The following is a 15441-nucleotide window of genomic DNA, read 5'->3' as shown; positions in this document are numbered from 1 at the left end:
AGAGAGAGAGAGAGAGAGCGAGAGTGATATTTAGGGAAGTCTGACCTGACAGTAAAGATGGGACGATTAATGGTGGGAGCAAATAAAATTGTCAAGCAATTCGAATTAGAATGCAGAGATCTCAAGAATTGCTGGGTGTTTGCAGGTTACAGAGGCAGGGCAGGGCAAATTTGAAACAAGGTTGAGAATTCTAAACTGAAGGCAAATGGGTTGGGGAGGGCAGGGTCCAGTGTGTATCAGTAAGTAAGGATAGTGTGGGTGATAACGGAACAAGACAGAGGTGAAGGAAACCAAAGTGCTGAGGGGTGGTGGCTGAATGAGATTTGGTGACTGCTAGGAGATATGGGAAAATGTATGAATTTCCAGCAAGTGGATAGTGGGGCATCGTCAAGAAGGAAGTTCGGACAGCACTATTCAAAGGTGGAGGCATGGTCTGCATTTTCTGCTGTTCATTTACTCTCTCGTCTGTTCAAGACCAAGCGATATTGTTCTAGCATTCCAGTATACACCCCAAACACTCCTCCCAAGCTCCCTCAATCTATCCTTCCACCAATCTAAGCAATCAGAAAAAGCAACTCACAAAACAACAGTGTTTGTGGAAACAAGATATTCAACTTCTTTGGTCCAAGGGTTGAGGAAACTGAACCAGTAACTGCGCAGCGTGATGAAGGAACCATCCTTTATTCGGAACTTGTAGCAGCTGGTGGTGATCTTGTCTCTGCTCTGTAACACTGCAAACAAACACGGCAGCAACAGGTCAATGGGGTGAAAGTTACACATTCCCTCCAATTTTTTAAACACATTCCAAGTCTGAACATTAGGCTACTCAGGATATTAATTAGCCCCAAACATGTTTTTAATGCACTTGTACTATCCCACTCACACCTCAGTGCCTACTCACACAGCAGAGGAGCTCACCCATTCAGTTCCAACATTATTGACTTCCTGCCATTATCAACAGAACCTTCCAAACTCTAAGTGATTAACGATAGCTGTACTGTCACGGTGGCTCTGTTGATAGCGCTCTTTCCTCTGAGTTAGGAGTTTGTCAAGCCTGATTTCAGGGTCCTGAGCACAAAGACTTCAGCCTGCATCCCATTGCTGGATTAGAGGAATGCTGCTCACAGTCAGGGGTGCTATTGTGGAAATGAAATGTTATACTGAGACCCCTATCTGCCCCAGTGAATGGTGTGTCACATCCACAAAAGGTGAGACACTATCTGTCCTTGGTTCCCATACATTGTGCTTTTTGCAATTTCAATAGAAATGAAAGAACAGGCTGTTCTTGCCTTGTCGGTGGCACTCTGCAAGATGCACTATATCATCTTGGTGGAAATATTCATAACATGAGGTTCCCAGGAGCTCCTGTGGCAAATATCCCAGAATCACCGTCGCCCTGGAAACAGAAAATTGGTGCATGGTCAGCCATTCTGATGGAATACATCCCCATCCCCAGAACAAAGACAAAGCATTCATCCAACCTACAGCACAGGAGAAGGTTGTTTGACCCAGTACACTTCTGCTGCCTCACTGACAGAGTGGTCCTGTAGTCCTATGCCCCTGCAAATCTCTCCTTTTCAAGTATCTTTCCAATTCCCCTTTGGAAGACACTACTGAATCTGCATCCAACACCCTTTTAGGCAACATTTTCCAAATGAAAACAACACAAGTAAAAAAACAAAAAAAAACTATCTCCTTTCTCTCATTCCTTTGGTAACGGCCTTAAATCTGTTTCCTCTGGATTCAGTGATTCCTGTCAGTGCAGGCAGGTTCAGTGAAGACTTAATTTAAAGAGGTGTTCATTTCGCAATGCAATCAACTGACTTACTAGACCATATCACAGGGCAGTTAAGAGCTAACTATCATTGCTACATAGCGTGATCTTGACTCAAAGATTGGGCCAGATAAGGATTGCAGATCTCCTTCTCTAAAGGACATTACCAAACCAGGGGGGCTTTAATCATAATACAAAGGCTTTATAGTCACCGTTATGGAGATTAGCCTTTTATTTCAATTATTTAATATAATATTTTAACTCAACCTGTTCATACATACTATGACACATCTTCGTGGCAGGTGAGTTGTGTACCCTGACATTCTGGCCCAGAGGTAGGGACACTACCACATGATCATTTTAACATGGAACTCTTCACAAATTTGCATACCATCCTTCCACAGGAGCCATGCCATTCTGCTCCATATTGTTCCAATACCATTGTACTTGCTGCCAAAGTGAGTACGTCAATCATCTGATTATTTTCCACGGTACAGTTAAACAAACCCTCCCCATCGATACCCCTCGATAATTCTGAACGTAGAGTTTTGATGCATTTCTCACCTCTGGTCCACAAACACAAATTTCCCATCTATTGCGTGCCGGGAAACGTACTCAGTTGATTTTACTCTGATCTCGCCACTGATTGGCTGCGGGACAATGTGAGGATGCAACCGGCCAATGGCGACAAGGCAGCTCAAGTTGCAGCCTTCATTGTCAGGCTCATTGTCTTCGTCCAATCCCATCTTGGTGGGCGGCCAGCTCTTCAGATAGCCGCTGCTGTGAATGGTGCAGAAACTCTTACGGTCAACTGCAAAGCATAAGTGGGATGCAAGATCAAACTGTGAGTGGGTGCACGGATAGCATGTCAAACATTGAACAATATCTTTCATTTATATAGCATCCTAAAAAGTCCCAATGTACTTCAGTCAATATGTGACACTGAGCCACATAATGCAACATTAACACAATTGAAGGAATGTTCTGACGAAGGGATAGACTTTTAGGGATGTCTGAAAGGAAAGGTATATAGCGAGGCTTAGAGGAGGGGATTCCAGGGCGAGAGAATCAGGCAGCTGAAGTCCTGGCCAGCAATAGTGAAACAATGAAATTCAGGATGGTCAGAACAGCAGGAACATAGATTTCAGAGAGTCGCATGGCCGGTGGAGATTACAGAGAGATGAAAGGATGAAGTGGACAGATCTGAATGAAACAATATTTCCTCAATACTGAAGCCTACAGAAAGCACCCTTTCATAATGGACACAGGACTTATGTGGTTGTGCTATTCGATGTGTGATCCAGGGTCTTGGATTACTGTGTGTTTTGAACAACTTGTGGCAGGTTTAGAATGCCCCAGCTGAATCAGCAATGAGACACAGGAAGGAGTCTCTACCTGTCCACAGATACTGGATAAGCTGTGACACCACCCGAGTGTTGGCACAACCTCTCAGTTCTCCAGAAGCACTTCAGAGAGGTACCGCTGACAAGTCACTTCCCAGGCAACCAACTGCAGGTAAGATGGCCCAGACCCACCCATCACCAAGACAGCTTACCTCCATTTCGGTAACATTGCTGAGAGAGAGGTGAAGTTAGATATGGTACACATCTTTGTTACCTTTAGGCTCGAGCCCAAACATGCCTGGTTTATGTCCTAAATTACACTGCCATGAAATTTGGTTGCCGAAATCTCTGCTGCCTGTATCCCCGGCTTTTTTCAAACCTCCCCAGAACCTCATCTCTCCCCAGCTATGTAATCTCCTCCAGCCCTCCAACTGTTAAGAGTTATCAAAGCTCCTCCAATTCTGGTTTCTTCCATATCCTTGGTTTTAATTCAGCCATTGGTAGCTGTCAGGACCCTCAGATCTGAAACCTATACTTTCAACCAAGTTTTTTTCTTATCTGTCCTGACATCTCTACTTGACCGAGTGTTAAAATTTTTGTTTAATACTTGTCCCAATGGAATGCCTATGTTACATTAAAACAATGCTACATAAACGCAGATTGTGGAGTAGCTATTTTCAGAAGAACAAAGCATAGAAGAGCCAGAGAAGGCCATTCGGCCTCTCAAACAGGTTTCACCATTCAATAAGATCATCGCTGATCGCTGTCAACTCCACCTTCCCATATTCTTGATATCTTCTAATTCCTCGATCCAAAAATCTGTTCTTCAATCTCAAATATACAAATCAACTGAGCATCCAAAGCCTGACAAAGACTGAGAATTCCAAAGATTCACAACCCTCTGAATGAAACAATTCGACATCAATTTCCTCCTAAATATAGTCCTCTTCCCCCAGAGTCAATGCCCCTAGTTCTACGCTCTACAACCAGATTAAAAAAAAAGTCCTCTCAGTACTAACAACATGGTGGCACAGTGGTTAGCACTGCTGCCTCACAGTGCCAGGGTCCCAGGTTCGGTTCCAGCCTTGGGCTATGTCTGTGTGGAGTTTGCACCTTCTCCCTGTGTCTGTGTGGGTTTCCTCCGGGTGCTCCGGTTTCCTCCCACAGTCCAAAGGTGTGCAGGTCAGGTAAATTGGCCGTGCTAAATTGCCCGTAGTGTTAGGCGCATTAGTCAGTGGGAAATGGGCCTGGGTGGTTACTCCTCGGAGGGTCGGTGTAGACTGGTTGGGCCAACGGGCCTTTTCCACACTGTAGGGGAATCTAATCTAAAACTAACCCTGCCAAACAGTATAAGAACTGGCCGCATTTAATGGGATCATCACTCATTCTCCTATTCTATCACTTCTCATTGAAGAACCCTCCTATCTCACAAATCAACCGATTGAAAGCAAAGTGCTGCAAACGTTAGAAGTCTGAAACAGACCCGACCCTGTAGTAAATGTTGTAGAAAATCAGCAGGTGCAGAGAAACAGAGTCAACCTTTTGAGTCTAAGATGACTTCTTCAGAACCAAAATAACGTCAGACTCAAATCATGAACTCTGTCTCTCTCTTCACAGATGCTCCCAGATTTGCTGAATTTCTCCAACACTCTGTGTTTTAATCAGCCGACTGAACCTTTGCCGCAATGCCACTAAGGGAGGTGGATCCATTCCTAGATAAAGGAAACAAACTATAACAGCGTTCAATGCGTGGTCTCACCGTAGCCTAATAGATAGTTGTGGTATGTCTTTACTACTCTTCTATTCCAACATCTTTGCAATAAAAGCAAATCATACCCTCTGCTCTCTAATTCCTTGCTGTACCCACACCTTGACGTTTTGACAGAGAAGAGAAGGTTAAACAAACCGTGGTACATCACCTTTCTTCTTGGAGCAGTTGGCCGTGAAGTCTTTTTCCTCCAATTTGACAGAAGGCCTGTTGCATTTCATCCGGCAAAAAAACGAGCGCCTTGCTCCCGAACACAATCGAGAGGGTCCTGGAGTTATGTCTGTCTTTACCGGCAAGCCAGCTAATCAGAGAGACCAGTGAAGCAGCACAGAATGAATGCAATGTCAAACACTTTGGTGAAAGGCAAAACACCCAGCTCATTATAACCCATGACAGTCTGGAAAATTATTAATACCAGTTTGCACATTAATAAAACTGAGAGGGATTACAGGAAGTGATAAGACACATAGAAAAACCCATTCATTTCCCTTCAATCTAAGAAAAGCAAAGTAACCTAGATGCAGGAAATCAGAAATATAATGTAAGTATTTAGCAGATCTGGCAGTATCTGTGGACAGAGAGAAAGAGAGTTCACGCTTCAGGTCAATGACTTTTCATAAGAATGTCTTCCACCATTGATAAACTCCACAGGTCAGGCTCATGGGATTCTATCCTAACATCTGTGGAGTAACAACAACAACCAATCTGTATCATTGAGGCTCCAATAGATGATGTAGTGGAGGAGAGCCTTGAAAACCATAGGTCTGTAATCAGCTGTTCCTTCCATCAGAGATTACCAGCTCTGAGGACCCAAAACCTTAACTCTGATTTCTCTCCACAGATTTTTTACTCGAAGATTCTCTCCACAGATGCAGCCTGACCTGCTGAGCTTTTCCAGCAATTTCTGTTTTTGTTTCTGAAATTTCTCAGTCTGGATCCCAAAATATCATCAACGGAGAGAAATCTCTCTAACTGCATATTGAATAAATCAATATACCCAGTTTTCACCACCTCCCTTTGGATCGGCCATTCACTGAAATATTACAAAGATTGCCATTTAATTAAAAAGTATTGACGTTCTAGCACAGTTTCTGAATTAGGTTCCCCCAATAGCGTTGCCTCAATTAGCATGGTCACAGCATGTTCAATCTATTATTTAGAAAAGCACAAATTCCCTCTCTTGACCCTCCTCCTCACCACCTCCCTTCTTCTCTGTCCACTACCCATTATACCTTGTTTCCTATCTCTTTCAACCCCACCCTCCAACACCCATTTGCCCTTGCCCCTCCTGTTACACTAACCCTCCTGCACATCACCTCGCTGTCTCTCTGTTCACTGCATCCCTTTGCTCTCACTCACTGCCTCCCTCTCCAGCCCTCACTGTGACAAGGATTGTGAGAGGAAATGAGAGCGCACAGTTGAAAGCAGAAAGTTGGAGGTTGAAGGCAGCAGTGAATAGGGAGGTTGAGGAAAGCAGCAAGATGATGCAAGATCTGTAATTAGTAAACATCAGGGAATAGTACAGGATTGTGGATCACTTTAGTTCAAGCAGCCAACAGATTTTTACTATAAAGATTTCAGGTCAGAAACACTCATGTATTCTAGTGAGAAAATGATTTTTGTTAACACCTTTTTAGTTAGTATAGATTCATATTAGGAGTGCTTAATGAGGGCTAGTTGTATTTCAACAGCTTGGTTTTACTTACTTCAAACACAGGGTGGAAACAGTTAATCTTGTTGGTGTTGATTATTGGACACATTGCTCCACAATAACATATTTGTAAAATGGGGAAATTCTTAATCCGTCAACCTTCCTCATTTTGTTCCTTTATATCCTGCCTTTAATGATCAATAGCTACTGCTTTAACTATGGACCCAACTGTTCTTACTTTTGGCATCTATCAGCCTCTCCCTTGGGGTCACATCAAATGACGAGAGTTGCTCTTTGACTTTGGCAATGTCCTTTGGGTGGAGGTAGTCAAACAAACTCTGACCGATCAGATCCGTCTGCAAATCAAGAACAGGAAAACATTATTATAAACAGAAACTCTCAGTCCCAAATTTCTACATCTACCATTTGCAAAAGTGCTTCACAATCAACCATTCACCTCCAAGTTCAATACATTTGGCTGCATGGGTTATTCAGCACTGCATTATCTCATAAACAAGGATGAGACAGACAATGTGGAATTTGCAGTTTTTGGCATTGGAATTTGCTTCAGGACAGGAAAACTCCAAGGCCGTTCTTTGAATAGTGCAGAGGGATTTTCAACTTCCACCACAACAGACAGATAGCAAAGAGGCTTGATCCTCCATCTGCATTGGCTTGGTCCTGTATTGGAGTCTCCAGGCAAGACTGAAGAGGGCTCAAGGTCACAACCTTCTCACTAAGGCACGAGTCCACCATTGCACAGGCAGTAGTACACGCACATCTCAGTCACAAGGTTCAAGTCCCACTCAGGATTGGAGCATAAAAACCAAGGCAGCCATTCTAGTGAAATAATGAGGGAGTGTGCACTGTCAGAGATACTCTCTTTTGGAGGTGATGTTCAGATAAGGGCCCATCTGATCAGATGATGTGAAAGATCCCCATGACCCCGTTTTGTAAAAGGGTTGGGTAATTCTCCTGGAAAACCTCTCTCTCCATCACTAACACTAAAGTAGATTATCTGGTGATTATTACAATACAGTTCCTGGGAGCTTTTTGTCGAGACCTTACACCTTTTGAAAGGAAGTCTTTGTTGTTATGAGCTCGAGACAGCTGTGACTCTGAAAAGTGCGAGATAATTGCAAGTCTATCTTTTCTTTAATGGGACCAAGCTCCTCTCTTCAGGTTGTCTTACAAGGGATTCGTTGGTGGTGGTTCACAGAGTTTTGCCCGAGGTGATGCTGAGTTGAGCAGGAAACTGCCTAAATCATTCCAAGTCAGTTCGAATGAGCTGCTCTCAGATGGTACGACAGCAGATAGTCTATAATTTGCCAAGATATAACTGGATTAGCAAGGCGTAAATCAGCAAGAATTCCTCAATATCTGGTAACTAACCAGCATTATCCTCGTTGGTTCGAGGATAAATAATGGTCAGGACACTGGGTAGAACTCCCCCAGCTGATCTTCAGGCAGTGTTGCACCATCTCAGCATTGACACACAGGCAGTGCACTGCTCCCTCATTTGATTTGATTTATTATTGTCACACATACTGAGGTACGGTGAAAAATATTGTTTGGCATGCTATCCAGACAAATCACACCTTACGCAAATACATCAGAAGAATAGAACAGAATGCAGAGTACAATGTTACAGGTACAGAGAAGGTGTAGAGAAAGACCAACACTAACGACTGATAACAGAAGGGTAGAAGCTCTTGAGTCTGTTAGTACATGTTTTCAAACTTGTGTATCTACTGCCCAATGGAAGAGGGTGGGAGTGAGTATAACAGGGATGGAAGGGCTCTTTATTACGTGTGCTGCTTTCCTGAGTCATCTGGTTTTCCTGAGGAAGGCGGGTTAATTGATGGACTGGACCAAGTTCACGAATCTCTAATTTCTCGCAGGCTTGAGCAGAGCGGGTGCCATAGCAAGCTGTAATGCACCCAGATAGGATGCTGTCTATGGTGCACCTATAAAAATTGTTAACAGTCATTTTGGACATGCAAAATTTCCCTAACCCACTGAGGAAGTAAAGGCGTTGTTGTGTTTCATTGATTGTAGCAAGAACATGGACCCACAGGCAGCATGGGCCCCCTTGGCACAGAGCCCCAGGCTGCGCAAGGCTCCCTCGGCCCCTGCCTGGAGTAGACTCAAATGTCTGGAACAGGACTTGAACCTGAAGCCTTCAAACTCACCTGTGAGTGCTATTAACTTAAACAAGTTTAAAATACTTCACTATAAACAAGACAAGACAGTTCTAATATTTTTTAAAACTCCTAACCTTAATTTCCTTTTGCAATTGTGGAAACTTTGAAACCAAATTTACCCACAATTAGCCCATCATGCCCGTGCCAGCTCTTTGAAACAGTTCTCCCATTATTAACACACTCCCAACTCGTGGCTCCATAAACTCAGATATAATCATTTTCTTTACAAGTATTTATCCAATTTCCTTTTGAATGGTGCAATTGAATCTGCTTTTATTACTTCTTTTGGCCAACTCAAAATGATCGCACCTTATGTAAAATAATTCTCATATTCCGTCTTGTAACTTTATCAATTTCCTAAAACTGTATCCCAAAGCGCTGAGTAGTTATGGTTCAATAAAGTGAAACTTGAACAAAGGCACTTTTATTGCATCAAATAGAGAATATATTTAATTACTATCAACAATGAATGAATAGAATCACAGCAGATTAAGGCCATTGTGCCTACACCAGAACTAATTTTTCAAATAGGTTAATTTAATCCAGTTTCCCAGCTCCACCCTGAAGTCCTGCAAAATTCTTCTTCAATGATCATTACACTTCAAGCTGGAACCATTTCTGATTACTGGAGACTATATCAATACAGCTGCAATATCGAAGACATTTGGATCCATTATAACACTCGAATGGTATAGTGGCTGTATGACTTTACCTGGCTATAGTTGAGAATTTTGAAAACCGATTCTGACACAAAAAGTATCTTCCCTCTGTCGCAGCCCACAACAAAAAGAAATCCATCAGCCGCCTAGAGGAACAGCAAATCTTTGATGAGTAAACATTTTACTACAATAAGTGAAGACCCACTCCAATATATAAACAGATTAGCAAGCGGTCATTCATCACAACTGGGTAATAAATCCTAATGAGATTGAGAACTGGAATATAAAAGCACCGTTGTGCTACTGAGACTTTATAAAGCTCTGGTTAGGCCCCATTTGGAGTATGGTGTCCAGTTTTGGTCCCCACACCTCAGGAAGGACATACTGGTACTGGAACGTGTCCAGCAGAGATTCACACGGATGATCCCTGGAATGGTTGGTCTAACATACGAGGAACGGCTGAGGATCCTGGGATTGCATTCATTGGAGTTTAGAAGATTAAGGGGAGATTTAATAGAAACTTACAAGATAATATATGGCTTGGAAAGGGTGGACGCTAGGAAATTGTTTCCGTTAGGCGGGGAGACTAGGACCCATGGACACAGCCTTAAAATTAGAGGGGGTCAATTCAGAACAGAAATGCGGAGACATTTCTTCAGCCAGAGAGTGGTGGGCCTGTGGAATTCATTGCCACAGAGTGCAGTGGAGGCCGGGACGCTAAATGTCTTCAAGGCAGAGATTGATAAGATTCTTGATGTCTCGAGGAATTAAGGGCTATGGGGAGAATGCGGGTAAGTGGAGTTGAAATGCCCATCAGCCATGATTGAATGGTGGAGTGGACTCGATGGGCCGAATGGCCTTACTTCCACTCCTATGTCTTATGGTCTTAAGTGGAGCCCTTTTTTTCTCTCTCTTGAGTCCTTGACAGAGATCCAGCTCTCAGAACCAGCACCTCGACAGAACAGAACCCATGTTTATTTTTTTTTCTCTTCCAGCTCCCTCAGAGAATCTGCTGTTTATTTTAGTTTTTGCTAACCCCCACACTACTGCCTAACTGCAATAGTGCTTATTTTTCCCCAGTGCTCATGTCGTGTGTGTGCAGGTGGAATGAAGTGGAGTCCTTTAGGAACAGGTTGGAATGCACATGATAGGAAATTGAGGATGTTACAGGAGGAGATTCATAATACGATTCGACCAAACATATTTAATAATTTGAGGTGGTAACAATGGTCATACAGTAGATGTAACTTAACTAGGTTTGGAACAGGTCTTTAATATAGGCACTCTGGACTCGACAAATGAATAACATCAGAGAATGTGGTTTCAACTCAGAAAGCAAAGAGCGGGAGTACAGGGCATGTTTATCCAGAGTGGCACAAGGTGGCAAGCAGTGTTCCACCAGGATTAGTGCTGGGACAACTGTTGATAACATTTTGCATTTAGTTTGGATACTGAAATTGAAACACAATGTTTCGTGTTGCAGATTGCAGGGCAGAGGATTGGGGACAGTCAATACTGAGGAGGAATGCAACAAATTACAGGAGGACATTGATATAAACAAATAACGACCAAATTAAATTCAACACATATAAGAGATTTTGGTAGGAGCTAGAGTGAGGTCACATTCCTTGGAAAGTCCAAGTCTCGCTGGGACAGAAGAAGTGGGGTCTTGAAGTACAAGTACACAAATCACAAAGATGCGCTATGGTTAGTTTGGCCATAAAGAAAAGTAAATCAAAAACTTGACTTCATTTCAAGAGGAATAAATTGGAAAGTAAGGAATTCGCATAATACAGTTTCTGAACCTTAGTTAGACCACAGCGTACTGTGTGATTCTCATCAATCCATCATAAAAAGAGGATAGAGGGACAGATAGGATATAGAGAGAAACTTTACAAGGATGATATCTAAATGCAAGTGCATATGAATGAGGAAAAAAAAAATTGAAAGGCTAAGTTTCTCTTGTCTGAGAAGCTGCCTTAAAAATTATGAACAATTTTGGGGGACTGAATACAGAGGGAGTAATCTGGACTTGTCACTGGCCAGTGCAGATGGGAGCTGCACATAAGATCCTGCAGGATCCTCTTTGTAGCAAACTTCAAAAAAATTACACAGGAAATTGAAGATTCCACTTGGCAATTCCTCAACATTTGGAACCTTCTGAAAACATCCACTAACTCAGAGAATTCAAAAGGTTCAGGTGAAATTAAGTTAATAGTTACTCAGAAAAAGTTAGATTACTGAACACATTGTCTGACCCTGAATAACTATTCAACCAACCCCACATAAACCCAACTACAAGCCCCCTGACCATTTACACCTTCCAGACCATAACCTGGCATCCTCTTCCTGCCTCCCTCCAGGAGCTGGTCTCTTCTTCCTCCCACCACTTCCCCCCAACCACCAAACCTAATAAAGTTGACTCTCTACATCGTTTACCTCCCCGACTCCGTAGAAAACCATTTCCTTCACCAACCCCCCCAAACCCATTTCACTCCCAGGGAGCCCATAACCCATCACTCCCAATATCATCAGTCCCCAGCATGACCCACTCTGGATTCAAACCCTCTTCCCTGCTCCAGACTAGTTCCCCACTTTCCCACTCCTCCAACCCCCCTCATCCAACTCTGGATCTGAGTGGGCTTCCTCCCCATGTTCCCAACCTCCACTCAGTCTCTTCTCTCCCTATCCCTCTCAATCACCACCATTCCCTTCTCTACCTCCAGGCCTGACTTCTACCCTTCCTTGCCCCACCCAGACCCGATTTCTTCCACACACTCCTAACTACCTTAAACATTGCATCACCTACCTGGCTCCCTTTGCTACATTGCACCTAACTTCACACTTCTTTTAGGTGGATACTATTTGATAGCAGGGATGAAACTCACTGGCTGTGATTCTAGACCTTTGAATTATGGAATTACTTTAATTCCATTTCCCTGTCCCCTTGATATCTGCACTCAACCCATCAAACTCTGCTTCAAAGTTTCAAGAGAAGGCTACCACTGTATCAGCTATGGCTGCAAAACACGTGAACTATATGCAACTTCAATTGAAAGGCTCAAAGGGTTAGATCACAAAGAGGGATTAGGCTTGCATTTTCTGCAATGTAGTGAGTTAAGGTATAACTTTTATTTTTGTAAGGAACTCTTGGAGGAGGTAGAAGCTTATTTTCGCTGATGGAGGGTCTCAGGGAGAGGTCCTGATTCTAATCAGGATCAAGCCATTTAGAAGCATAGTGAGGAAACACTTCCTTATGTAAAGGGTGGTAGAAATGTGTAACTCTCTGCCACATAAAGTAATAGATGTTAACTCAGTTAACCATTTTCTGAATCTGAGATCAATGGATCATTATATGACAAGGGTATAAATAAATATGCAACCAAGGCGGGTGGATAAAGTTGAGATATGCTGAATTATGGAAACAGCTTGAATGCAAATGGCCTTCTCCCTGACATATGTTCCTGTTTTACTGTAAGACATTCACAAATTTTATCCAATTATTGCATATCTGCTTTGCTTCTCTGTCACAAAGAGAATAGTGACTCTTCTGTCAATTTTCTAGAAACATTCAGAATTTATGGATATGGCAATGACACTTTCCCTACATATGGGCACAAACAAGTTGTACTTAACCATGTATGAGGTGAATGCAGCTTGCACAGCTTGGAACTGATGACACTGGATCAACTCCAATGTGAAAGTCAGATATTTGCAAGACTTGCTGCATTCATATTCCTGCCTGAAGTCTATCCTTGATGACTACTTAAGAACCTAAGGACTTGCTTCTTTTGCTAGGTGATATTTTTAAATGATGGGTAGTTATGTAAGACAAAGTGATGACCATTATCCAATTACATTAATATCAATTTCAAAAGTTGTTGGAAATTTAGCGTCTGCTTAATAATTCAGAAATTCCTATGTTTACTCACACGCTTCCACCTTGACAATATGTACTGAATGTAAGAACTAATGTAGGTAATTAATATTGGGTTAATATTTAATATCTTCTGTATACTTAAGTTTTTCAAATCCCCTGTATGTACATCACTACACCTCCACTTATTTAGACTAAATACTGACTGTATTTCAAAGAAAGTTAGTTACAAATAAAAAGTAACAAGACCACATGCTGCTTTATATCAGCCATCGTACATAGCAGGACAATTTCAGTGGTATAGGTCCACTGACTATTACATTGCAAATGCAGCATAAAATACGCCAATACATCAATATCATCTTATATCATCTTATGCTCCTCAGATGCTGCTTGGCCTGCTGTGCTTCTCCAGCACCACTCTGATCTCGACTCTGATCTCCAGCATCTTGCTGTACCCACTTTCGTCAGGGTTCATAAACATTTATTTAGTGACCCTTTAAATATATCTGTACCAATCACCTCAGCCACTCCCAATAGTAGAGAGTTCCAACTTATTTCTGGGATAAGTGGAGCAGGCTGTACTAGTAGAACATCTGTGGCATTGTTCACTGATAAAGCACTATCCTGGTGGTGCACTGCTAATTAATTTCGAATCATAGAAACTCAGCTGTGTTGAATGAGGACATTCAGCCCATTTAATCAACACTGACCCTTTGAAGGGTGTCCCATCCACACCCAGACCCCAATCCTATAACCCCACATTTACCATAGCTAGCCCACCTAGCGTGCACATCCCCTGGCCACTAGGGGACAGTGTAGCATGGCCAATCCACCCAACCTGCACATCTTTGGGCTTTGGGAGGACTCCAGCGCACCTGAAGGAAACCCTTGCAAACACGGGGAGAACATGCAAAATCCATACAATCAGTCATCTGAGGGTGAAACTGAACACGCGCCCCTGGTGTTGAGAGACAGCAGCACTAACTACTGAGCCCAATTTGTCATTTTCGTGATTCATATGCAAGGAAGTGATCTAAAACCCACAATTCAGAGGTCAATTCGGAGATAATTCTTATTGAATATTTTTCTAGGGGCCGAATGGTCTATTTCTGTGGTGTATGACTCTTGACAGTTTATTGCTCAGTCCCTAGGTGAAGTCAGACTTTCTTAAGATCAAGAAAGTAGTTAGAAACTGGTTCACTTTTTTCATAACTCTGATGTGTTACACAAAACACAATACCCTGAGTATTGTAGAAATAGACAGGGTTCATAAACATCAGATGCCTGAAGAATGGCTTTTGCCCAAAATGTTGGTTTTTCCTGCTCCTCAGATGCTGCTTGGCCTGCTGTGCTTCTCCAGCACCACTCTGATCTTGACTCTGATCTCCAGCATCTTGCTGTACCCACTTTCGTCAGGGTTCATAAACATAGCAAGAGGCCTATAGAGACTGCAAACCAAATGATCATTTTATTAAAAAGGAACTAGTGAAAAATAAAAATATACCCTGAGGATAAGATGTTTCAGCTCATCATCAGAAAGGAAGGCAGGTTTGTAGTTAGCCTCTGAGTAAGCATTGGTGGCTCCTGAAATCACAAATGATAAAACAGAAATAAGGATTAATACTAAAATCAGATTAGATTGAAAATTTAATTCCATTTCAAACCATTATTCTCCCCAGCTGAAGCTGCTGTTCGCTGCAGTAAAGACCAATTACCTTTCCTGCAGCAGTTACTGAGAGTTGTGACTTTTGATAAATCAGATATTTCCAAGTGAATCAGTCACTCCACTTCTTAAAAAACCAGTGAATCTTACCAGAGAAAGACAACTGAATACCAAGGGTGTGGCCAGCCAAAGGAGGATCATCTCAACATTGGAACTGGGAAGCAAAGATCACCGAAACTGTCTGTCTAGCCTTTTCACCATGACTGTGTGTGTGGGTGTGTGAACGTATGTATGTATGCATGCCGGAGTGTAAAGGAGAGAGTTGAAGTGGGGAATTAGAGTTTTAGTACATGATGTTATATGCTAACGGTTTATATCGGTTTACCTGTAGCTATAGATTACTTACTTAGAATAGGTAATAACTCATGTTTAGTACAGAAATCTGGCCTCTGCTTCCAATCAATTTTGGTCTGACAGTCAGGTAAATCGGGGGACTGTA

The 15441-nt window shown here is 42.5% G+C and overlaps 1 protein-coding gene and 1 non-coding gene across 3 annotated transcripts in view; both read right to left on the bottom strand.

The window, feature by feature from the left end:
* Positions 1-15441, bottom strand: part of LOC132824469 (basic helix-loop-helix ARNT-like protein 1) — a 56415-nt gene that overhangs the window by 15790 nt on the left and 25184 nt on the right. For both annotated transcript variants that reach the window (XM_060839016.1, XM_060839017.1), the window contains 7 exons: positions 14784-14863; positions 9453-9545; positions 6775-6892; positions 5037-5186; positions 2339-2585; positions 1290-1396; positions 581-731 (listed from right to left, as the gene is read on the bottom strand). In XM_060839016.1, coding sequence (XP_060694999.1) covers positions 581-731; positions 1290-1396; positions 2339-2585; positions 5037-5186; positions 6775-6892; positions 9453-9545; positions 14784-14863 — 946 coding nt within the window. The remainder of the gene's footprint in view (positions 1-580; positions 732-1289; positions 1397-2338; positions 2586-5036; positions 5187-6774; positions 6893-9452; positions 9546-14783; positions 14864-15441) is intronic.
* Positions 2134-2236, bottom strand: LOC132824556 (U6 spliceosomal RNA). Its single transcript, XR_009645677.1, has one exon. It is a non-coding gene; the product is annotated as a U6 spliceosomal RNA (small nuclear RNA).

The sequence above is a fragment of the Hemiscyllium ocellatum genome, chromosome 18 (genome assembly GCF_020745735.1).
Source record: "Hemiscyllium ocellatum isolate sHemOce1 chromosome 18, sHemOce1.pat.X.cur, whole genome shotgun sequence".
Lineage (NCBI taxonomy): Eukaryota > Metazoa > Chordata > Chondrichthyes > Orectolobiformes > Hemiscylliidae > Hemiscyllium > Hemiscyllium ocellatum.
The sequence above is the reverse complement of the archived record's forward strand: the minus strand, read 5'-3'. Positions and strand labels throughout refer to the sequence as shown.